This window comes from Hibiscus syriacus, unplaced genomic scaffold (assembly GCF_006381635.1).
Source record: "Hibiscus syriacus cultivar Baekdansim isolate YM2019G1 unplaced genomic scaffold, ASM638163v2 tig00116984_pilon, whole genome shotgun sequence".
Classification (NCBI taxonomy): domain Eukaryota; kingdom Viridiplantae; phylum Streptophyta; class Magnoliopsida; order Malvales; family Malvaceae; genus Hibiscus; species Hibiscus syriacus.
Window position 1 is genome coordinate 962,963 of NW_024063507.1, and position 26,165 is coordinate 989,127.

Genomic DNA, 26,165 nt, shown 5'->3' on the forward strand with positions numbered 1-26,165 from the left:
AGCATTGACCTGTGAAGGGTGCTTTTCATATGTGGTGAAGTTTCTCGACCATGGTTGTACCTTTAGGTAACTTCCATAAATCATCCATGGGTCATCGGTGAGTACTCTCGTATAATCTTCAAGATTTTCGAATTTCACTAAGAAGTAATCATTATCAAGATCTATCAAGTTGAAATTGCCTATTGGATTCCATAAAGCATATATTATATTTATCAGTGCTTTATATCCTATCTTCTTCCCCAGCAGTCTAGTGATAATAACATGCTTCATGTTGCGATATATCAAATCATGAATTCACTTAGAGAAACTTATTTTTCGAATAATCTCCGGTATTGTCCATGGTGACATCTCCTTCTTAGAAAACTATCTCTTCTTCAGGCATCTTGACGGGGGGGTTTTTGTTCATAGTCGATCCACTAGCAACCATAGCAGCATATGAAATTTTCTCAAAAATCTTGGGAAGTTCTTTGTTCGCGTCAACATAACCTTGAGTTTCTTCTTCTGTTTGCATGTTCTCTGTTGGCTGAACTGGTTCATTCTCTTCAAACGATATTTCTCGATTCTTTACTTTCTTGGTGGCCCTTTGCTCTTCTTGAACGCTATCGATATTCAACATTCCTTCTAAATTTAATTAGAAAAGTACTACTCCTTATATCCCATAAAAATTGTACAATTTCAAAGTGTTTAAAGCCCTCAATTTTAAAAAAATATGAGTGCTTGAACTTTTTAGTACCCAAATAAACCTTGGAATTGATAATTTTTGTTAACTGCTGATTTGATGAATTTCAAAGGGACTTTTTACACTAAATTTAAATGAATATTGTAATAATTATGATGCAAACATACATTGTTAGGACCACCGCTTGAAACATTAGCATGTTACTATAAATGTCGGCAACAATATTTTGACCGAAACACCCACGGGAATATCATTTCTGGACCTATTCCACAAGGTTAGTTCAGTACTTTGATACTAAAATTTCCATTGAAAAAAAGTTCTTTCATTGAAAAAACATAGTTTTCTTCATTGATGTGTCGCTAACTTCTTTTTTCTTCGTCTTTACTGATCGATGATAGTATTAATTTTAATGTTAATTATCGATCGTCGATATTTTTTATTGTCTTTTTTATATATTATATCTCTATTTTCTTTTTCTTTTCTTTATTTTGAATAAATATGTTTGTATGCTATATTTTATGTCTTTATGACATTTTTTCCTATGCTTTTTGGAATGTTTTTCGATTATTTGATATTTTTTTATTTATCTTTTTTCTAAGGGTTGATTTGACATCACCACAACTGATTAAGATGACGCTTATCTGATATCTTGTTAATATTCTCTGCTTTACAACCTCAGATTGGATTTGGATATCAGATTTATGTTTGTGGATAGTTTTTCACGTCGTTCGAGTCTGATTTGCGGTTTGTCGATTGTTTTTCAATAGTTTGATCCTCTTTTGGGGTTCATTTGTCGATACGATCAGATCTGTTTTTATCTTTGTTTGAGTTTCTTGGTTAGATTTTAATCTTTTCTTGTATGATCCTTATGTGATATTAAGTTGTTAGTTTTGTTTTAATGATTATATGAAATTTTCCTAATTATGTGTTTAATTTACGATTATTATTGTAAATCTTTATTATAATTTGAGATATTTCTATTTTGAATAAAATTAGTTTCTTCTTCAAAAAATAAATAGTTAATTATCTTTGTAAATCAATGATCAAGCAAAGCCACAGGGCCGACCTTTGGTCAGGTACGAGGACACACAAATTTAAAAATAATATAATATTTTTATTGTTTATAATAAATTAAAAATATTTAAAATAAAATAATGGGGTAATTATTAAAGTGTCGATTGTTATCATTGAATTTTATATTAATATTAATAAATTCTTTAACTTCTCATAAAACTCTAATTTAATATTTCTTTCTCAAAATTAAAAAAAATCTAATTGAATCTTTTTAATTTGAGTCTTTTCAAATTCCCACCATCAATTCACCAAATCTATTTCCAGATTTTCCATATCAATCAAAAAATTTATTAACGTTATTTTTTTTTCTCTTCAAAACTCAATGGGAGAAAAAATTAAGTACTTTTCTCTTCTATATTTTACAATTCACCTGAAAATTATTACTCTCACGTTTTAATTTTTCATATTTCTCACAAATACGAAGTCACAATTGTTTATCATCAGTTGTGTTGCTTGAATCATATTGAAATTGTTCTGAAAGTTTTAAGTAGATCACAATTTCAATTTTTTCTTTTGATTTTTATATATTTCCAAATTTTAATTAATATAGTTCTTTTACTCCCAAATGTTGTTTTGAGAAAAATATATTAAAAAATATTGATGTTGACACTATCATCAATGATTTTACTTCAAGAAATGCTTAAAGATAATTTTTTTAATAAGTATTTATATGCTTAAATATTTTTTTTATATTTTAAAATTGTAATGAATTACTTTTTATTTAATTTAATAAAAATATTCTAATAAAAATTTTATATCACATTTATTAAACTTATTTTTAAATTAGAGGTCTATTTTTTATTTTCGCCCATAGCGAAAAAATATCTAGACCGGACGTGTAAAGCCACGTGGCATATTGGCTTTGGAAGCTAGTGAGACAAACGGCTCTAGCAAAGCCGTAAAGCCATATCACTGGCGACGGTTGGTGGTTACCGGAGTTTCCCGGTTACTAATAACCTAAATTAGGTAACCAAAAAGTTGATGAATGCAATAAGCTTAACAAAGTCTAATTTTCTTTCCAATCCTTCTAATCTATGAATATTTAAATTTTAATCTTTGTATTTATCTGATTTGAAAATTAAAGTTCCATTGAGATATTGTTAGTGGACTTATGTTAAGTTATAATTTTTAACTATTTAATTAATATAGTTGTTATCAATTTAACGGAATTCCATCTAATTATTAAAATTGCATATATTAAATTATGAAGACCAAAAGGACTGTATGCATAATTAAACCAATCAATAACAGGCTATTAAATCACAATCGGACAGTTATCTGCCATCCAAGGGCTACAGATCTGGATTCCCAAACTTTGATATCAGCCGTCAGATCCAGTTTTACTTTCACCAGATTCCTACTCATCTCTCCCATTTTCTCTATAAATAGCAGGCTCGGATGCCAACTTCGTTGTGCCGTTGAGTTCCACTTCTCTAGAGGTGTGGTCTGCTCAACACTCTCTCCTTCCTCTTGTGACAGAAGACTCAGATCCGCTCGGATTTCTTTGTCCAGGTTGTCATTTCTACCCTTTTTTATTGCTTTTTCTTTTTCGTTTTTGTTCGAAGATTTCGCTTCGCTGTTCGTAGCAGCAGCGGAAAATGAGTTTTCTGTTTCTCTATTTCTAGTTAAGTTTGGTTGAAATGCTTGCAGATCTGAGCGGTTTTATGGTTGTTTTCGAGTTTTTAACATACCGGTTTCTGATTTTTTTTTAAAGATCTGAGATCTATGGATTATTTATGGAATTTTACTGCAAACAATGTTCATTATGTTTGGATTGAACGTGAAGTTATTGTTGACGGTTGACGATCATTAATGATGCCTTAAACTTTTGTTGAATTTAACTTTTACTTGAAGAGCATTCCAATATTGAGTAGGATTACTGGATCTCTTCTGTTTTTAGCTTTCAAATTGAGTACAGAATTTAGAAACTTTTATGTGATTTTACTACTATTTGGATGTGTATCAGTCATTTATGCTGGCTTAGTAACTTTGGGTCTTGTAAAGAACAGGGGATAAACGGAATAGATGAATTTGTTGACTTGTTTCTGACAATTTGAAATTAGTGCGAATAATATAAACATCAAATTGCAATAGAATCCATGAATATAATTCCTAAATTCTAGATTATTAACTTATGTTGTTGTGACGTAAAAGGAATCTGTTTATTTCTTTTCTTTTTTTGTTCGCATTTTCCTAAAAACAAAAATCTTCCAAGCAAACTTGAGGCTATTGTGCTTTATGACTTCATGGTGATTCTCCTGGATTTTTAACTGATCAAGAAAAGCATGAACAATTTGTATCGTTGCTAAGATTCTTTTATTCTGTGGTATTTTCTCATCAGCATGCTGTATTTTGTTAGCCTCACTAATTAGGAATTAATGTTTCTTTTGTGAAGTTACTGCTAAAAAATTGTATTCAGATTCGTTTGGTTCTTGCAACGTGCAGACTTAGAATGGAGACCTTTCTATTCACATCGGAGTCCGTAAACGAGGGTCACCCCGACAAGCTTTGTGACCAGATCTCTGATGCTGTCCTCGATGCCTGCCTTGCCCAGGACCCTGACAGCAAGGTTGCCTGTGAAACATGCACCAAGACCAACATGGTCATGGTCTTTGGAGAGATTACCACCAAGGCCAACGTAGACTACGAGAAGATTGTTCGTGACACTTGCCGTTCAATTGGATTTGTTTCTGATGATGTGGGTCTTGATGCTGACAACTGCAAGGTCTTGGTCAACATTGAGCAGCAGAGCCCTGATATTGCTCAGGGTGTCCATGGCCACTTTACTAAGCGCCCAGAGGAGATTGGAGCTGGTGACCAGGGTCATATGTTTGGTTATGCCACTGATGAAACCCCTGAATTGATGCCTCTTAGCCATGTTCTTGCCACTAAGCTTGGTGCACGTCTTACTGAGGTTAGGAAGAATGGCACATGCGCCTGGCTAAGGCCTGATGGTAAAACCCAGGTTACTGTCGAGTACTTCAATGAAAATGGTGCCATGGTTCCAATTCGCGTTCACACTGTCCTCATCTCCACCCAGCACGATGAGACTGTTACAAATGATGAAATTGCTGCTGACCTCAAAGAGCATGTTATCAAGCCTGTCATCCCTGAGAAGTACCTCGATGAGAAGACAATCTTCCACCTTAACCCATCAGGCCGTTTCGTCATCGGTGGTCCTCATGGTGATGCAGGTCTCACTGGACGTAAGATCATTATCGACACTTACGGTGGCTGGGGAGCCCATGGTGGTGGTGCTTTCTCCGGAAAGGACCCAACCAAGGTGGACAGGAGTGGTGCTTACATCGTTAGGCAGGCTGCCAAGAGCATCGTAGCAAATGGGCTCGCCTGCAGGTGCCTCGTCCAAGTCTCCTATGCTATAGGTGTGCCCGAGCCCTTGTCTGTCTTCGTCGACAGTTACGGAACCAGTAAGATTCCCGACAAGGAAATACTCCAAATCGTGAAGGAGAACTTCGACTTCAGGCCTGGTATGATCACCATCAACCTGGACCTCAAGAGGGGTGGCAACGGCCGGTTCTTGAAGACAGCTGCTTATGGACACTTTGGAAGGGACGACCCTGACTTCACCTGGGAAACTGTGAAGCCCCTCAAGTGGGAAAAGCCCCAAGCTTAAGTTGAGCCATGCTTATCCCTCTGCTGCACGGTGCTATGCTTGTCCATAGTGCTGAATAATATTGGTTTCATCGCGGCTGCCCTATATATGCAATCCCCATAATGCTTCTAGTCTCATACATATAATTCCCTGTTCATTTTTATATTTGTTCCTTTTGTTTTGGTTATCTTGATTTTATGCGTCATGATTTACTGCCTGTTGCCAAAAAAAAAGTATGAGAATTTTGCTATATTAGATTGGTGGCACTCGAATTAACGAAGCTCCCTCCATGATTGCTCTGTGGAATTCCGCTAGGCAACATCAATATGTGGAATCATTAGTAATGTGAGATAATCAATTGTGTGTTGGTTTATTGACATCTTCTTTTGGCTGCACTAAAATCTGTGCATGTTAACCTTCATATTTTTATCCGTTGCGAAACCTATAGATGCTCTTGCCATTCTTCAGGTCGAGGGGAAGTTTCATTCAACTAAACAGGTTAAGACCCCGAGGGCAAATGGGCCTGCAGAAACTCGACCAACAAAATAAATGGAACCTTAAACCAATTCAAGCAATAAACATGAAGAAATGGCAGCACAGCCAAGAAGATCGCCGGCCCAAATCATTTGACATTTCTTTAAAAATATATTTTAAAGAGTAATGATAATATATAAATACATGGGTAAATTACGCGTTTATTACTTAAATTATTAGTTCTAATTTGTTTTAATATCTAAACTTTTAATTTCTTCAAACCATAGTTTTTAGTTTTTGTTTCATTTTAGTATTCGGCCTTAAAAACTTTAGTTTTTGTTTTTTAAGTACTGAAACGGATCAAAACTAATAGTTTAGGTACTAAATACGTTAAGTTTTTAACGGTAAGGTACTAAAATGAAATAAAAACTAAACATTAGACATGATTTTGAAGAAAAAAATAAAAGTTAAAATGAATCAAAACTAATAATTTAGGTATTAAATGTATAATTTACCCTAAATATAAAGTATATTGTTATGGTTTGGGATGAAAGAGAAGGAAGAGTAAGGGAAGATTGGAGAGTTTAAATAAGAGAAACAGTAAGATTTTTTTATTGCATATGTTCAAGAGATACATTCCAAATACAGTAGATTCTGATTTATACAACTAACATCCCTGACGACTGTTTATTACAGGGTCAACCCGCCAAACAATTGGACCCACCTTCAGCCCATTACTAAGTACCCAACTTTACCTACCCAATTTACTACACGACACCGTTCCATGAATTATCCCACACGACCACGTTCCACTTAAGTTGATCGTATTAACTTCAACCCTCAACTCATTCTGCCCTAAACCCCAAATCAAATACAGAAACCTTCGATTCCCCTAATTTCTTCAGAAACCCCCAATTCATTGCACCCCAAATCCTGATTTGTTTTCATGGCCCTGACATATTTTTTTAAAAATTATTTAATATAATAATTATGTAAAAAATAAGATAAATACATTTTTTATATAAATTTTGGATAAAATTCTGTAAATTTTCAGATATATATGTATATTTAATTTAATATTAAAAGTTTAACCTGTTAAAAGGAAAATGTATTAAATAATCTTATATTTCATTAACTTCCCTCGAAAGATAAAGCTGATTTAAAAGAAGATAATTCTGTCTTTCTTCTTCTTCTTCTTTTTGGAGGAAAAACACTAAGAAAAACTGAATTATTGTTTGGTAAATAATGACTTTTGAAGACAAGATGCTTGAAATGGAACAAAACAAGAAAAGAAAATCATCTGGGCTGCAACACACGATTTCAATATTAATGGTTTTTATGCTGCATCTCCCGCTGTTAGTATCAAAGACAAGAAAAGAAAATCATCTGTCCTAATCCTGGTGTATATAACACCACTTCGAATACAAATACAAGCCCTTATTAATAGTCGAGTTACCGACGTAGGGCGAGTTGCTGGAACTCAGCTTGCTCCGTAGTCCAACAATTCCCACCGGAAGAGACGGAAGACATACAGAACTTCGGGACAGCTCTTAAATAGTAGAGCAACACAGACGCATACCGCGGCGACTGCTACCATGGAGAGCATTGCAGGCCTGTACACCAATGACCTGTTGGCTGTTCTGTATTCACATGCCAGCTTTTGATCACAAAGCTTGCATTGTCGGTTCATGGATCTCGATTCAAGCTTCCCAATCTCAAAGCTGGATATAGATTCGTTATTTTGCTTTTGGGTTGTGCTACAGTCGGAGATGGCACTCGGGATATCCACGACTACATGCCCAGATGATGTTCTCTTATTAATTTTCTTTTGTACCAGGAATATATAAGAGTAGTGGCTACGCAAGCGAGCATAATCTACAGGTGTAGAACCGGTGCTGTCTCGAGCACTCTTCCAAGCATCGATGCCAACCTAAATGGAAAATATACAATTATTTTTCAAATGAAATTCAACCCAAAAAAAGAAAATAATATAACTGTATTCATATTTAATACACTTGAGTCTTAACTTCAATGAATATTACTGTTATGTATGGCTCATAAAAAGTCTCGTTGTGGGGTTATGAATTATGTGGGTTGGGGGTGTGGGGGCGCAGCCCCGCGTACGGTACAGGGTTTGATTTTGTAATTATGTACCAGGGTTTTCTATTATAAATAGAGATGTAACCTAGACCTAAAATATCATTGAATAAAACTTCTAGCGCCGCCTAGGCACCGAGGACGTAAGCACATTGCCGAACCTCGTAAAATTCTCGTGTTCTTTCGTTTTCTTTACCCGTTTTCGTCAACAATTGGTATCAGATGTCAGGAGCAACTTCGAAGTCGTGAAATTCGATGGTCAGGGTAACTTCGGATTATGGCAAACGAGGGTGAAGGATCTATTGGCGCAGCAAGGGATCTTGAAGCTTTGCGACCTACAAAGCCGGCGTCGATGGATGAGGAAGATTGGAAGAATTGCAGCAGCGAGCGGCAGGAACCATACGATTATGCTTGGCGGACGAGGTCATGTATCACGTCATGCATCTATCGTCTCCAGACGAATTTGGAGGAAGTTGGAAAGTCAGTTTATGTCCAAATCCTTAACGACAAAACTGTATCTGAAGCAGCGGTTGTATGGGCTGAAGATGCAGGACGATCACGATTTGGCGCAACACGTGAATGTCTTCAATCAAATCGTTCTGATCTGGCTCGGCTTGATGTGAAAATTGAGGATGAAGACAGAGCGATGATTCTGTTGTGTTCGTTGCCTTCCTCTTACGAACACATGGTGACTACTCTTACATATGGGAAAGAGACTATCAATGTGAGGAGACTGCAGCCTTGTTGGCTCACAAACCAGCGGAAGCAGAATGCAGGGGAAAGCTCTCAAGCCGATAGCTTATATGTCAAGGGTAATCGAGATCGTGGACGGAAGCCAGAGAAGCAGGGTCCGGGAAGCGAATTCCAGATCCAAATCCAGGGATAAGAAGACGATTCACTGTTACAATGCAAGGAGGCGGACATATGAAGCGAGACTGTCCGAAGTTGAAAAAGCAGACCGATGAGAAGCGTGATGGCTCATCCAAGTCTGAACGTGGTCGAGGATGATACTTCTGATTGCAGTGAGGGTGATATGCTTTCTATTTCAACGACACAATTGACGGATGCTTGGATTCTTGATTCTGGATGTTCTTATCACATCACGCCAAATAGGGAATGGTTTTCGACTACAGCCGGTTAATTCTGGTTCGGTTTATTTGGGTGATTTCTTCAAGAACCCAAAATCAAAATGGTTTTTGAAAACGAACCTCGGGGGTGGGTAGATCTAAAAAAGAAAACTCGATTTCCCCCATGCTCATCGGTTCAAAACTTTGCTTTTAGAGTCAAAAACGAAGAGGAGAACACATGCAAGCCTCAAAACGAAAAAGGTACGAACTTTACCTTCTGTTGTTTTCAAGAATATTGAAAAGATGCTTCGATTTCAACCCAATATTGCCCGTAGTCTTTGTGAAATTTCTGCTTGTATTTCGTATGAAAATCCGTCCCATACAAACAAATGGATTACAAGTATTTATAGCCTTAGATTCGGCTATTTTTAGAGTCCGATTTGGACTAAACTACTCTTATTTTAGCGTTTGATTCCTACTAAAACACTGCTTGCTAATGAGTTTGTTATTCGTGGCTGAGAATCTCGGTTGTTGGAGGCGAGACATGCGACGTTAGGGCTTGCTTGGTGCTGCGTGAGGACCTCTCGAGAGAACGGCGCCGTGGAGTAAAGGTTGCTAGGCTCTGGAAACCCTAGAGAGGTCTGCTGTGGACCGTTGGATCACACCTTGATCCAACGGTCAAGGTGCTTGGTGGCTGGATAAGAGGTTGAGAGATTAGGGTTTACACAAACCCTAATCCATATGGGTTTGGGTCTATAACACCTGGGTCACGCAGGATTTGGGCCATTACTGTTGGGCTTGTAACAGAAATTCAAAAATGTAAATAAACCATATATATATTATAATTTATAACATTATATAATATTATATATATGTATGTATTATGATGGATGAATTTAAGTGTCTTCAGCTGCCCCTCTTTGCTCATTATCGTGTTACGAAAATAGAGCAAAGATTAAAAGACACAAATTATGTCCTTATCGAATGCCCTCCGTCGTAGAGTTGAAATCTGACATTGAGACTGATTTGTTGATTTGGGTTGAATCCTGAAATAACTCCCTCGTCGTGAGGTTGAGTTGATCTGGAAAATTCTGAGCGCGATATCATTCGTCGTGAAGTTGAAACCGAGCTCAAAGCTTTGACCAGCAGCTTCTGGATCGTCTTCTAGCTCAAGATACTTCATCGTGAAAGTGAAACTTATCTTAAAGACTTTGGTGTTGTGGTGCTACGGATGACTCCTTCGTCGTGAAGTTGGGTCAATCTGTTTGTGAAGTTGGAATTACGTATGGCTCATTCGTTGTGAAGTTGAACCTGAGAATTGAATATCCTTCGTCGTGAAGTTGAAATCCAATCTAGAGATGGATGCCGCTTGTGTGCATGATTCCCTTCGTCGTGAAATTGAAACCGCGGGTGGCCCCTTCGTCGTGAAGTTGAGCCTGAGAATTGGATATCCTTCGTCGTGAAGTTGAAATCCAAGTATTGTTCCGAATCCAATATCCTCCGTTGTGAAGTTGAAATTGGTTCTGGAACTGGGAAATTGTTTGTTGACAGTCAGCCGCCCCTGATAATCAGCCCGTCCCCTTCGTCGTGAAGTTGAGCTTGTGTTATCTTGGGAAGTTGACAGTCAACCGCCCCTTCGTTGTGAAGTTGAGCTTGTGCTATCTTGAGTCCAATATCCTTCGTTGTGAAATTGTAATTGTATCATTCGTTGTGAAGTTGTAATTGGCTCTGAAATTGGAAAGTTGACAGTTAGCCGCCCCTTCGTTGTGAAGTTGAGCTTGTGCTGTCTTGTGTGCACGATTCCATTTGTCGTGAAGTTGAAACCACGGGTTGTGTGGGTACGATATCCTCCGTCGTGGAGTTGAAATCGTGGATGGCCCCTTCGTCGTGAAGTTGAGCCTTGACTTGAATATCCTTCGTTGTGAAGTTGAAATCCAAGTATTGTATGTTACGGGTGGACACGATTCCCTTCGTCGTGAAGTTGAAACCGTAGATGACCCCTTTATTTTGAAGTTTGGCTTCGAGCTAGATATCCTTCGTTGTGAAGTTAAAATCCACTCTCGAGCAAACTGTGTCACTTTGAGTTCAAAATCCTCCGCTGTGAAGTTGAAATTGGAAAGTTGACAGTTAGCCGCCCCTTCGCTGTGAAGTTGAGCTTGTGCTGTCTTGTGTGCACGATTCCCTTTGTCGTGAAGTTGAAACCACGGGTTGTGTGGGTACGATATCCTCCGTCGTGGAGTTGAAATCGTGGATGGCCCTTTCGTCGTGAAGTTGAGCCTTGACTTGAATATCCTTCGTTGTGAAGTTGAAATCCAAGTATTGTATGTTACGGGTGGACACGATTCCTTTCGTCGTGAAGTTGAAACCGTGGATGACCCCTTTATTTTGAAGTTTGGCTTCGAGCTAGATATCCTTCGTTGTGAAGTTAAAATCTACTCTCGAGCAAACTGTGTCACTTTGAGTTCAAAATACATATGCAACATATGTTATCTTGGGGCTCTGAAGAGAAATCTTGATCTCCGGTTGCCTGTTGTTGTTGACTCTTGGTTTTGAAATCTTGAAGTTCTGATCATTGATCTTGAATTCTTTAAATGTTTCAATATGATGTGCACATTCTATTTACTTCTTGATTTGGGAAATGCTTCTCGACCATCTCAAGTATGTGCATGAGCCTTAATCGGCTTTGGGTACCTGTACTTTTCAATGAATCTTTGTACAATAATATGCTATTATCTTTTGCATAAGTAAATAAATCATTAATTTTAAATCCAATTCAAGATGCTCAAGCAGAATTGATTTAGAGGAAAGATTGTCTTTATTCATAAGAGAGAAAATATCAAATAATACATGACAAACATTTTGGAAAATGAATACATGATGAAGTGTGTATATGAATGTCGATAATGTGGGCATTTCTGAGCTGAAAAGCCTTCAAGTGACTTTGAACACAGCCTTTGCCAAGAGATCTTTGAGAATGCGACAACGTTCTGGAGAGTGCAACCCTTCTCCGACTTGTTGAGTTTGTTGGAGATTCAGATGCCGGGATGCTTCCACTGTCTTGATTTCTTGAACTGATATCCAAATCGCCCTTTCGGGTTTTCAACTTGGACCCATCCTTGGTTACAAGATGCCCTTTGCGGGTTTTCATCTTGAACCCACCTTATTTTCTTTTCTTTTTCTTTTATTTTTTTCTCTTTTCCTTTTATTTTTTTTCAATTTAGGGCGCCCTTTCAGGTTTTCACCCTAAACGATTTTTTTGTTTTTTTCCTTTTTTTTCAACTTAGGACGCCCTCTCGGGTTTTCATCCTAAGCGAAGTACTTTTTGACTGCATCCGAGTTGATGGGATGTGACAGTTCAGGTCCGTCCATTTCAGCCAGGGCAAGGGATCATCAAGAGAAGGCCTTTTTCACGATATAAGGTCCTTCCCAATTTGGCATCTATTTTCCTTGAAAATCTTTTTGGACTAGCAAAACTCTTTTTAGCACCAGATCTCCTTCGCGAAATATTCTTGGGTGCACCTTTTTGTCATGTGCTCGGATCATTCGTTTCTGATAGATTTGACCATGACGAATGGCTTTCAATCTCTTTTCATCTATCAGACTAAGTTGATCATATCTGGATTGTACCCATTCTGCATCATCCAGTTTGACTTTTGTCAAGACCCGAAGTGAAGGAATCTCTACTTTAATGGGTAGCACTGCTTCAATTCCATAAGCTAGTGAAAATGGAGTTGCCCCGGCCGAGGTTCGTACCGATGTTCGATAGGCGAACAAAGCGAAAAGCAACTTCTTATGCCAGTCTTTGTAAGTTTCAGTCATTTTTTCCACTATCTTCTTAATGTTTTTGTTTGCTGCTTCTACTGCTCCGTTCATCTTTGGTCTGTAAGCAGTGGAATTGTGATGTTTTATCTTGAACTGTTCACAAGCAGCATTCATCATTTTGTTGTTCAAGTTTGTATCACTATCGCTAATGATCCTTTCAGGTAGACCATACCGACATATAATCTCTTTTTTCAGAAACTTGCAAATAGTGGACTGAGTGACACTGGCATATGATGCAGCCTCTACCCATTTTGTGAAGTAATCAATTGTCACGAGAATGAAACGATGACCATTCGAAGCCTTTGGATGGATTTGCCCGATAACGTCCATGCCTCATACAGAGAAAGGCCATGGCGACGTCATTACATGAAGTGGATGAGGTGGAACATTGATTTTATCTCCGTAAATCTGACATTTATGACATCTTCTAGCATAGTTGATGCAATCACTTTCGAGTGTGGACCAAAAGTATCCGCATCTCATTATTTGTCTTGACATCATGTGTCCATTTTAATCTGCTCCACAAACTCCATCATGTACTTCTTCCACTATCATTTTTGCCTCTTCAGCATCGACGCACCTTAACAGGACTTGATTATGGCTTTTCTTTTATAAAACCTCTCCGTCAAGGACATATCCAGCTGCCATCCTTCTAAGGGTTCTCTTATCGGTTTCAGTGGCTTCTTCTGGATAACTCCGATGCTTGATATACTGCAAAATGTCGTAGTACCAAGGCTTAGTGTCTTTCACTTCTTCAATTTGGTAACAATGAGCCAGGTACTCATACGACTGCATGTCGATTGGCATCATTTCAGCCTCCCCGCCAGCCTTGAATGCGGCTGCCAAGGTAGCTAAAGCGTCAGCCATTTGATTTTCTTCTCTTGGCACATAGTGGAAGGTGACTTCGTTGAACTCTTCGAGCAGATTCAGTACTAGTTTTTGGTACTCTAACAGCTTTATATCCTTGGTTTCCCACTCTCCGCGGAGCTGATAGATTACTAATGTTGAATCTCCATATATCCGCAAGGTCTTTATGCTTTGCCCCAGTGTAGCTCGGATTCTCAAGACACATGCTTCATACTCCGCCATGTTATTGGTGCAATCGAAGTTGAGTCTGCTAGTAAATGGGTAGTGACTCCCTTCTGGAGAAATTAGGATTGCCCCGATACCATGTCCTAATGCATTTGACGCACCATTGAAATGCATTCTCCAAGAATTGTCCGTTGAAGTCCCTGCTTCTTCTAAGGAGATAGCCATCGAGTCTTCGTCTGGGAAGTCAAAGTCCAAAGGCTCGTAACTCTCATCGGTTCTACTGGCTAAGAACTCTGATATGTCACTTCCTTTGATTGCTTTCTGGCTCACGTACTCGATGTCAAATTCCGACAAGAGCATCTGCCATCGGGCTAACCTTCCAGATAGAGCAGGTACACCCATCATGTACTTCAGGGTATCTAACTTGGAAATCATCCAAGTAGTGTGATACAACATGTATTGTCGGAGTCTTTTTGTAGCCCAGACTAAAGCACAACAGACCTTCTTGATAGGAGGATACATGACCTCGTAATCGGTGAACTTCTTGCTTAAATAGTAGATGGCTCTTTCCTTCTTTCCAGATTCATCATGTTGATCTAGGACACACCCCATGGAGTTCTAAAATATAGAGAGATACAAGAACAGAGGTTTTCCTGGGATAGGGGACATCAGGCAAGAGAGTGAGATAAATACTTATTTACTTTCTCGAATGCAATCTGACATTTTTCATCCCATGCTCCTGGATTATTATTTCGGAGAAGACGGAGGATTGGGTCACATTTTTCGGTTAACTGGGATATGAACCGTGCTATGTAGTTCAATCTGCCCAGAAAACCTCAGACCTCCTTTTGTGTTCGAGGTGGAGGTAGATTCTGGATAGCCTTAATTTTGTCAGGATCAACCTCAATGCATTTTCTACTGACCATGAAGCCTAACAGTTTCCCGGATGTCACCCCGAAGGTACACTTGCTAGGGTTCAGTTGTAGCTGGAACTTCCTCAACCTCTGGAAGAGCTTCCTCAGATTCTCAACATGTTCATTCTCGGTTTATGCCTTGATAATCATGTCGTCGATATAAACTTCTATCTCTTTGTGCATCATGTCGTGGAACAAGGTCACCATAGCTCTTTGATATGTTGCCCCAGCATTCTTTGGTCCGAAGGGCATCACCTTATAGCAGAAGGTTCCCCACATTGTGACGAACGTGGTTTTCTCCATATCTTCAGGATACATCTTGATCTGGTTATATCCCGAAAATCCATCCATGAACGAAAAGAAAGCATTCCCGGCTGTATTGTCTACTAATGACAATGTGAGGCAGAGGAAAATTATCTTTAGGGCTCGCCTTATTAAGGTCCCGATAATCGACGCACATACAAACCTTACCGTCTTTTTTCGGAACTGGCACTATGTTGGCCACCCATTCTGGGTACTTGCCCACTTGAAGGAAACCGACATCGAATTACTTTTTGACTTTTTCTTTAATTTTAAGGAGCATCTCAGGTCGCATCCTTCTCAGTTTCTGTTGCACGGGTTTGTACTCTGGCTTAATTGGCAGTTTATGAACTACCATATCTGTGCCTAGTCCCGGCATATCTTGATATGGCCAGGCGAACACATCTCTATACTTCTGAAGTAAGACTATCAGGTTTTGTCTGGCTTCAGCCGAGAGAGTTGTATCGATTTTAACCTCTTTTCTGTCATCTTCAGTGCCCAAATTCCCTGAGGTAAATGGCTGATTCAAAATCCACTTTCGGATCAAGATCATCAGTGCCTACATTATCGTTATCTGGGGTCCTGAAGGAACAAAGAAGGTATGGGTGTGTGAGAGGAAATATCCCACACGAAACGGTCAAAAAATTAAATTTGACAGAGAAATGGAAATGAAGTGCTGAAATGAAGAAAATAGACAACGAATTCAAAAAGAAATAAAAGAAAATTTGTTTGCCATGGACATAGGAAAAAATGCATCTTTTATTGAATTTAGACAAAATGTTTATTCACCCTTACAAAAGATAACCTATTGCCCCGGGTATAGGCAAATAGGGATAGTTCGAATATTACTCTGAAAGGTTCTTGAAAACCACATGTAGCTCTTCCACCGACCAACTGCTAGGCACGAACCCATGTGGCATGGGGCATATCCCGGATCTGTCTTCGTTGTCAACATCTTCTGTGGTCACGTCATTAATGTTCAAATCTTTCAGAGCTGCTTCTAAATCGGATGAGGTGGTCTCGAACACATAACCACCTAACTTGAATATGCGGTAAAGAGGTGGGAATGCCATGGGTTCCCGTTGAAGTTCACCTCCAGTTAACCTGACTAGTCTTCTTTCTCGGTTCTTCTGGACTTACTTCCTCTTTTTGTGGTAATTGGGATGAAAACCGAGCCCAAACTAATCTAACTTCTAAACAGGAAGGACTGGATTGATCTTTCCTGGTAGCAATTTCCCAAACCCTCTTCCGGTCTTGGCACCTCATCCCAAGGTTTGCTTGATTTCTATTTTGGTGTACTGGGAGAGTCGGGGTTTAGGAATCCTTCTTCCCTCTGCAACGAATGTGGCATTCACGAATTCTAAGGAGTGAAATGAGCACTCCACCACTTCCTCATCTACTTCGATGTATGGGGCCTCCGTGGTCATACTTTTCACGATATATTCTTCAGTATTGATAATTACTAGGGCCCCGTCTATAACAAATTTAACTTTTTGGTGTAGCGTAGAGGGTACTGCACCTGCTTGATAAATCCATGGCCTTCCCAAAAGACAGCTATAGGACGACATGATATCTATCACAAGGAATTCAACATCATAGGTGCCAGGTCCGATGGTCAACGGTACCTCGATCTTGCCAATAACCTCTCTCTTGGTCCTATCAAATGCTCGGACCACGTTTTGATAGGCTCTCATATGAGAGGTATTTATTGGCAGCCTCTTCAATGTCACCAAAGGCATTACGTTCAGGGTCGAGCCGTTGTCGATCAACACACTCGGTAAGCCGTGCCCATTGCAGTACGTAGTGATGTGTAATGCCTTAGTTCGGCCTCTTCCTCCGGATGGAATCTCATCATCTGAAAACGAGATGAGATTATCGGCTTGAATATTGTTCACCAGTCGATCCATCTTGCTGACTGGTATGTCTTGTGGCACAAAACGTTTGATTAAGGACCTTCAACAATGCTTCTCGGTGTGCTTCTGAGTTTAAAAACAATGCTAGCATTGAAGTACACATAGGTAAGCTGTGCAGCTGTTGCTGTACTCGCTGTGCTTTAAGATTTTGAGAAACTCTTTGGCTTCTTCCTCCTTTATAGGTTTGTTAACAGTTAGTACATCTTGTTTAAATGGCTCAAGTGGTCTTTGTCCCACTTTACCATCACATCCTTTAGGAGTACTCACTTGGCATTCGTACTTCCATGGAACTTGTCGATTGTCCTTGTATTGAAAATGTCAAGGTGTTGTGATCACCACCCTGGCTTGTGTTGTTGTTGTCGTCTTCTCTTTAGGGGTAATTATCAAAGGACTACCCCTACCAAACCTTCTGTCTGATGATTCTCCGGTAGCGCAAACCTCTGCTTCCAAAGAATCTTGAATTTCCTCATAAAACTCCAGCTCTTTCCGGTCCATCATGAGCTGGACTATCGATCTGAATTCTGGGCACTCTTGTACATTATGCCCCTCTTCATTATGGTAACAACAATTGTTATCATCTTCAATCCTTGTTTCACGTGAATGGGGTGTAATAAGCCTTGCTTTTACCACTTGGCTCCATATCCAAGCCAAAGGAGCTCTGATCTCCGAAACACAAGTTTTAATTCTCCTGCCATTCTCGGTGGTGATTGCGTTGATTCTTGTCTCCTGATGATTAGGCAGGGGATTCTGGGCAACATTCGGTGCTCTGGAGTTGAAATGAATCTAATTTTTGTTCCGCATTCATTGTACCGGTCTCTTAAATGCGAGACAGTTTTCAATTGAATGCCCCTGCACAGCTCCATGATATTCACAGTGGGCGTTCTCGTCAAACTATTTCGGATATGGGGGCTTTATCGGATCCATTGGGTAGGGTGATACTGCGTGAGTGTCAAAGAGTTATTGATATAACTCTTTATATATGTCATGGGAATGGGATCGAACTGCTCCCTTTCCTTTTCCCTCCTTGGTTCTCTCTGAGATTAGTTAGAAGTACCAGATGGTACAGCTGCAGTTGTTTTTGAACTTGAGATTGTAACACCTTTGTAGGTTTTGACATTGTTGATCTCGCGGTCCTTGTTCTTCACGGGAGGCTTTCTACTAGAGTCACCTCCTTCAATATTTCATTATTTTATGGCCAGTTCAACCATCTCACCAGCCATGACTAAATCTGAGAAACTTCCCGACGTGATTGCTACCAAATGCCCGAAGTAAGGTGCCTTCAGGGTTTGTACAAACAACTTTCTAGTTTCCTTTTCATCTAAGGGTGGATGAACTTGCACAGATAAAGCCCTCCATCTCTGTGCGTACTGTCGGAAACTTTCGTTATGCTTCTTTTCCAAGCTCTGCAGCATAACTCAGTCTGGTCTCATATCATTGATATGTTTGTACTGCTCTAAGAAAGACTTGGCTAAGTCTTTCCACGTCTTGATATGAGTTCGGCTGAGCTGGTTGTACCACCGGATAGCGGAACCGGACAGGCTCTCCTGAAAGCAGTGGATTAAGAGTTGGTCATTTCCCCCGTACCCTATCATCTTCCGACAGAACATAGTGATATAAGCTGAAGGGCAGTTGTTCCCGTCGAACTTCTCAAACTCAGGAACCTTAAATTTTGGTGGAAGCACCAAATCGGGAACCAAACTTAGTTCCATTGCATCCACACCATAATAATCATGGTCTCCTTGGACCATCTTCATTTGATCTTCTAACATTCTGATATTTTCTTTCATCTTCCTTGCCTTATCCTCCTCGTCAAAATATGAGATAGGGCAGTCGTTCGGATGATCGTCAGGTTTTGCCACAGAAGTCTGTAAATTTGCCACTGATGCAACTTTCCCTCTAGCGGCAGATGAGTCACCTTGTAGTCCGGGTAAGGTCCCGGATAAGACAACCACTTGTGGGGTTGGTGGTATGGTTATCCCCTCAGATGCACCTTCTCCGAATGTATTTGTCTGTTGTTGTAAACCAGATAACTTAGCCACGATCTGGTCAACTAAGGACTCCGTTCTTTTCTTAATGGACTCCATGGTACGTTGACTGTTCTGAGCCATTTTGTCCTCTAATTCTTTCTGCAGTCTTGCCATTTGTTAGTTAATACGAATGTAAAAACATGGAAAATATAAAATAAAAACTAACATGAAATATAAAATGAAAGAAATGCAATGCATGATGTATGTAATTTGAAGGCATTGATCCAGAAAAGTGTCCATTATTATAAACAATCCTTATTCAGGAAAAAAATGTTTTATCTTTTAAGAGACATAAAAACAAATTAAAGGTACATTCAAACTAAATCCTCTAGACCCCTAACAGCTTCTAGTAGATTGACAAGTCTTCTGCCTTCATCTGTCACTGGTTGAATGCCTTGTCGAACCACTCATGCTTCCCTTACCAGGCCGTGAAGATGACGAGCCGCCTTCTGTACTTGTTCCAGGAAATCTCAGATGGTTACGTCTCTGGCCCTTACCCTTCGTTGTGCTTGCTCCTAATGAAAACGCCACTGTAAACCTCCATCAAAGAGCACTAACTGAAGCTCGTTCCCTTGCCTTTTGAACCCATCTACAACAGCTTCTAACTCAGCTATTGTCTTGCCATCCTTTTCATGTTGTTTCTCGAGGTTCGCCACCCGGATTCTCAAGCGTTGGTTCTGATGTTGACTGTCTGCCAAGCGCCTTTGAGCAGTCTTCAGTTGTTCATTCCAAGCTCTTTCATCAGGCCCCTCGAATTTCCTTTTCAGACTGTGAGATTCGTCTTTCCAGTATTCAGAGGTTACTTTTAACTTGGAGTTATCCTTGACTTTATCTTGATAGCCTTTTCTTAAGTCTTCGAGCTCAAAACAAACTCTTTTCTGTTCCCTTTCCTCTTTGTCTGCTTTATCTTTCTGTGAGTCAGAATCGAGCTTCCATTGATAACGTTCAACTTCAAGTTCCTTAATCCTATGCTTCAGCTCGTTATTCACAGCTTTAAACTCTACCTTGGCTATATCAAGTCTGGAAGGGACAGGCCTGAGATGTTCTTCCATAGTCCGAGTGTCTTCACAGTCTGGCACCGGGATGTTATCATTCTTTCTCAATCTTCGCCACTCCACATAATCCGGAGTAAACATGTATCTGGCAGCAACGACATCCATTCGAAATACTTTCTTCCGTGACTCAGATGCTTCCTTGATCATCTTCTTATAACTGTCACCGCTATACACAAACTCTGATTTAATTAATCTGTATGTTGCGGGGACAAATTGATGTGCCCAAAACTGTCTAAGTACTAACAACGGAGCATACCCAACTACACCCCAAAGTCCGAGTAAGATCATAGTATCAGAATCCCCACACCGGAAAAGAACGTCACCAAGGAACAACCAAGGGGCTCTCCAGGTAATATCCCGATCCTAAAGATGTGTAAAGACTTTCATCCACTTTTCTTTTGAAGCACCTTCATGCCATTTCCTAGTGATAAATTCTTCCAAAGGTGAATAGGTAGTGCTGAAGCGGATATAGGTCACCACATTAGTCTTCCAAAAGTTGCTATGGATCCAGACTTGAAGGAGCTGAGTACACCCAACAAACCTTCCTCCGCCAACTCTTCTGCAATGGTTGAGAGATCGAAAGGTTTCGGCTAAGATAGTTGGTATTGGGTTGACTCTCTTCGGGAGTTGTTCAAACAGCTCTACCACAGCAGCGTCAATGTAACCCAAAGTCTTCGGGAATATAATCAGACCATACATACCCAGTGCAAACAAGTCTATTGCCTTCCACTCATCGGGATGGTTCTTCATCAGTTGCTTGATATGAAGCCAAGAAATTCCTTCCCCATTGCCTTTATATCGAGCCTGGTCAGTTACCCATTTTTCGTCAACCCCGGTAACTTTGGCTAGTGTATTCTTGAAATACTGGCTTTTAATGTGTTTAAGGTAGGCCCTCTCTAGTTTGATACTTTCACAGTGTAACAGTGTAGTGTATTCTTCAATGGTAGGCACCATGTCCTCTTGATTAAAAGTAAAGCAACTGTATCCCGAGTTCCAGAATTGAATCAAGGCTCTGATTAAGGGCTCATCGGTCTTGATATGAAGCAAAAGTGCAATGTCACCGTACCGTTGGCTGAATTTCTATTTCTGATCATTCTTCCAACTGTCCCAGATATCTCGAAGCTCTTGCACGTCATTCTGTTTTAGGCTGATAGAGGCATAGCTGACCAGCTCTGACACATAGCTTCTTTGAAGACTGTCTCCCTTTTCCTTCCGAGTCTTCTCGGACCATAGTCGTACCTCAGGGTTTTTAATCTCTTGTATTACAACACCTTTGTCCATTTGGTCAGATTATTTTGTGTGTAATAAATGTTTTTAGGGATCAATGACCTCTTGTTATGATGCAAATGCTAAAAAACAAACACAAGCAAAAAGTTAGTACAAAAAATAAATAAATAAACAAAAAGGGAGAAAACAAAAAAAAACAAAAAACATGGTTAGGGTAAAAATATCCTAGGTTTTGGAATGTGGTTTCGGGGTAGGCTCTAATTCTCCACAGTCTTTAGGTTCTAAAACAAAGGTACCCGAGTTCTCCTTACCGGCGTCCCCTTGGGCTTACCAGACCCTTAGTCCTAAACCCATCACATGCTTGTGTGGACTAAGTTAAACTCGAGAGGACACATTCCCTTATGTCTATGCGGAGAATAAATTCATACGAAGACATAAGGTATATGAATCCCGAAGGCTACTTGCTAGGCATATGCGGTGAATAAATTCACACGAATGCGTCGCTTTCACCCCCACTTAAAAATGGGTTCGGAGCTCGGGTTTAGAGCCTTAAGTGAAAAAAACTTTGAAGGCTGAAATCATTAGAAAACGATTAGTACAACTATTTACTCGAAAATATAATCAAAAGTAAGTAAAAGGATCGAAATGTTACCTTAAAATTTAAACTTACCCTTTTCGTTAAAAAGACAACTGGAAATTACCTTAGCCTGACTCACTTACCTTTCCCCAGCGAAGTCGCCAAGATGTCGTAACCGTCTTTCGGTTGACCCGGAATTGGGCTTCGACTTGAAAAATATGGATTGGAGTCGCCACTGATCATTTATTTAAAACCAAATAGGTTGACCGGATACTTTATTTCTTACCTGATTTGCGTCTTCCCAAAGATGTGTTGGATTCGAGAATCGGTTACAGTCAAGGAAGGGTTAGCACCCTTGAACTGCCCTTCCGGTACTATATAATTTCCAGTTGTCTTTAGTTAAGAAAAACATAACTTTAAATTAAAAGGTAAAACGACGATCGAAATTGCTTACCTTAGATCAGTTTGAAATCATCCTTAAAAAGTCAAGAAACATATTAGATGGAATAAATGAACAAAGTAGAATAAATAAGAAATAAATAAAGAATAAAATAAAGGCAAGAGCAAAAAAATTGAAATAAACAAAATGTAGGCAAGTATAATAATAATAAAGACATAAATACTTTCATATGAAAGTAAAAAATAATAATTTATAAATAAAGGTAAAAACGAAAATAAAAAAACACAATAAAATAGAATAATAAAAAATAAAACAATAATATAAAATAAAATAAAATAAAATAATATAATATAATAGTAAAGAACCAAAAATGTATAGAAATATATATATAATTATAGGATATAGTACTTAAAAAGGAAATAACCAAACAAAACAATTAAAAAATATATAAATTAATAATATATATATAAATAAGGTATAAGAAATATTCGTACATATATATATATATAAAATGGATAATGTAACATAATAATAATTAATAAGGAATGAATATGTGCATTAATAATAATAAAAAATAATGCTAATAATATATATAGATATATAATTAAATATATGATAATATTTGGAAAAAGGAATTACTGGGAAAGGGACCAAATTGAGAGATTTGGGGCCAAATAAAAAAAACAATTAGGCTCTTAAAAAGTTAAGGGGACAAAAAGGGTGATTTCTCCTAATTTATTAAACACACGGACCCCTGAACTGGGTCGAGTCGAGACGCGGGTCGTACTATAAAAATTTAAAAAAATTTATAATCTTTCATTTGCTCTCTTCTCACCAGAAAAACGCTCCCCTCTCTTCTCAAATTCTCTCTCGCGTGTTCTTCATGTTGAAGAACACGCCGCCGTGGTTCTTCAAGAACCCAGAAAACGTTGCCTCGCCGACCGCCGTTCATCGGCGGCGATATGTGTTTTTTCTTTTCCGAATCCTTTCCTTCTCTTTTTCAAGAAAATCAAAATGGTTTTTGAAAACGAACCTCGGGGTGGGTAGATCTAAAAAAGAAAACTCGGTTTTTCCCCATGCTCATCGGTTCAAAACTTTGCTTTTAAAGTCAAAAACGAAGAGGAGAACACATGCAAGCCTCAAAACGAAAAAGGTACGAACTTTACCTTCTGTTCTTTTCAAGAATATTGAAAAGGTGCTTCGATTTCAACCCAATATTACCCGTAGTCTTTGTGAAATTTCTGCTTGTATTTCGTATGAAAATCCGTCCCCTACAAACAAATGGATTACATGTATTTATAGCCTTAGATTCAGCTATTTTTAGAGTCCGATTTGGACTAAACTACTCTTATTTTAGCGTTTGATTCCTACTTGCTAATGGGTTTGTTATTTGTGGCCGAGAATCTCGGTTGTTGGAGGCGAGACGTGCGGCGTTGGGGTTTGCTTGGTGCTACGTGAGGACCTCTCGAGAGAACGGCGCCGTGGAGTAAAGGTTGTTAGGCTCTGGAAACCCTAGAGGGGTCTGTTGTGGACCGTTGGATCACACCTTGATCTAATGGTCAAGGTGCTTGGCGGCTGGATGAGAGGTTGAGAGATTAGGGTTTATACAAACCCTAATCCATATTGGTTTGGGTCTATAACACCTGGGGTCACGCGGGATTTAGGCCATTACTGTTGGGCCTGTAACAGAAATTTAAAAATGTAAATAAACCATATATATATTATAATTTATAACATTATATATATGTATGTATTATGATGGACGAATTTAAGTGTCTTCAACTGGGAAATAGTTTAGGCAGATAGAATTTAGACTGAACGAGGCACAAATGTTGCATTTCAGAATATGATTAAAAAAAATTCATGACAACTGCAACAACTCTATAGTTCTCTTCCAGGCATGCTTACAAATAAATAAAAACGGATTACCTTTCCCGGATCGTCGGTCAATGAGTCGAGCAACTCTTCAGATCCATCTTTACCTGCTGCAATGTGAAGAGGAGTCAAACCTGCAGGGCCTATGGCATCAGGTCTAAACAAGAAGCTTTCTTGAAAACAATCAGCCATCGTCTCATTTTCAAATCCTAATCCATCTGATGCCTTCTCAGGGAAAAATCTTAGTAGGAGTTCCACTAGAGGCCTACAATTTTTCCTAACCGCTCTGTGAAGAAGACCCATCTCCGTTAATGCAAGGTTAAGGGAAGGATGCTCCCCTGAACTGACTGTTCCATCGAGAAGAATATTTAAGAGTTTCTTCACTACAGCACACCATTCATGGTCCATAGAAAACTCCATAAGCCACCTGAAACGCCTTAGAGGGAAGAGTTCGGGGTTAGGATCCAAATGACCCAATCTAAACTTCAATTGACTTCTATGAAGAAGCCAACCAACTTCATGAATGAAGTCCATGGCTTGATTTTGGCTTCTATTTTTCCAGTTCTGCCAATATCTGCATCAGGGTCGGTAATCTCCAGTACACTCTCGAGCATTCTAATCTCTGAACAAACATCATCCTCGGCAACTATGAAAGGGAAGAAGCTGCTATTAAGACCATGGTCTTCAATCTGGAGAAGATGAAGGCAATGTCAACTTCGGTTGAGGAAAGAAGAAAACAGAAAGGGAGGAGACGGACAACGGGATCAATTATAAGAAAGAAGAAAAAGCCACCTCAATGAATCCTCTTCCGATCACATTAGAGATAGAGCAAGAAAAGTTAACACATTGTAGCTCATCTTGCTCCTTGAAATCATCATTGTCATCCACCACCAACTCGTTATTAGCTTCCTGTACCAGATACTTCCCTTCTACTGCACAGAGCAACCTGGGAAATCCAAAAATGTGAAGGGCTCTTGAGCAACCGTAGAATGCCAATACAAAACTAACAATGCAGGTTGAAGAGACCAATTTTTTTTTTTTTTAAATTTGCATCAATATGACCATTAAATTATTTATATGGTATTATTTAAGCCACCTGCCATTAAGAGGTAACGGAAGAGTGATGTGGAAATTAACATAAATTTTTATAATTACACATTTGACCTTCAATATTTGTATTATATTAATTTAGTCTTAATTTAAATTTAATTTTATAAATTAACTCTTCAATTAAGAGGTGATACGTGTCAATACATGACCATGACACATGTCATTAGTGCCACGTGAATTTTTTTCTTAAATATAAAAATATTTTAATATATTACATGACTTCTTCCAAAAATTTTGTTTACTTTTTTTGTATTTTTTTGATAAAATAAAAATAAGAAATTAATTTCTTTTTAATTTTAAATTTTAAATTTTACATAACATTCAATTATTTAAAAATATAAAAATATAAAACTTATTTTGTTTAAATTTAAAAAAAATATTTTATTTTTATGTTACCTGATTTCTTCCATAAATTTTTATCTTAAAATATAAAAAATATTGAATTTGGATTTGTTTTAAATATATAAAAATATTGAAAGCTAAATATCATTTGAATATTTTTAAATTAGGTGGTGACATGTGGCACTAATGACGTGTGTCATGAATAAGTATTGACGTGAGTAATGAATAAATAGTGAGAATCAAATTTAAATTAAGACTAAATTAATAGAATATATAAATATTGAGAATCAAATGTGTAATTATATACATTTTTATTAATTGTCACGTCACCCGTCCATTAGATTTTAACGGCAAGTGGCTTAAATGATACGATTTAAATAATTCAGTGGTTTTAATGCAAATTTAAAAATGATTGTCCTTTTAATACAAACTATGTATAGTTAGGTGGTCATTCAGGTAGTTACCCAAAGAAAAAATAAATTTAATTTAGGGTTGACGTGATTGTTATCCCAAATCTCTCCCTAATTTCTGCAATCATATTTGCTAAAACAAAGGGGTAGAGAAGTA

The 26,165-nt window shown here is 38.5% G+C and overlaps 1 protein-coding gene and 1 pseudogene across 1 annotated transcript; one reads left to right on the forward strand and one right to left on the reverse strand.

Annotated features, from left to right (window-relative positions):
- The first annotated feature begins 3,125 nt into the window (after nucleotides 1-3,125).
- Nucleotides 3,126-5,500, forward strand: LOC120193057 (S-adenosylmethionine synthase 1-like). Its single transcript, XM_039195672.1, has 2 exons — nucleotides 3,126-3,265; nucleotides 4,199-5,500. Exon 2 carries the CDS (start codon nucleotides 4,206-4,208, stop codon nucleotides 5,385-5,387), a length of 1,182 nt encoding a protein of 393 aa, XP_039051603.1. The 5' UTR covers nucleotides 3,126-3,265; nucleotides 4,199-4,205; the 3' UTR covers nucleotides 5,388-5,500.
- Nucleotides 5,501-7,262: 1,762 nt separating this feature from the next.
- Nucleotides 7,263-25,172, reverse strand: LOC120192965 (annotated as a pseudogene).
- Nucleotides 25,173-26,165: the final 993 nt, after the last annotated feature.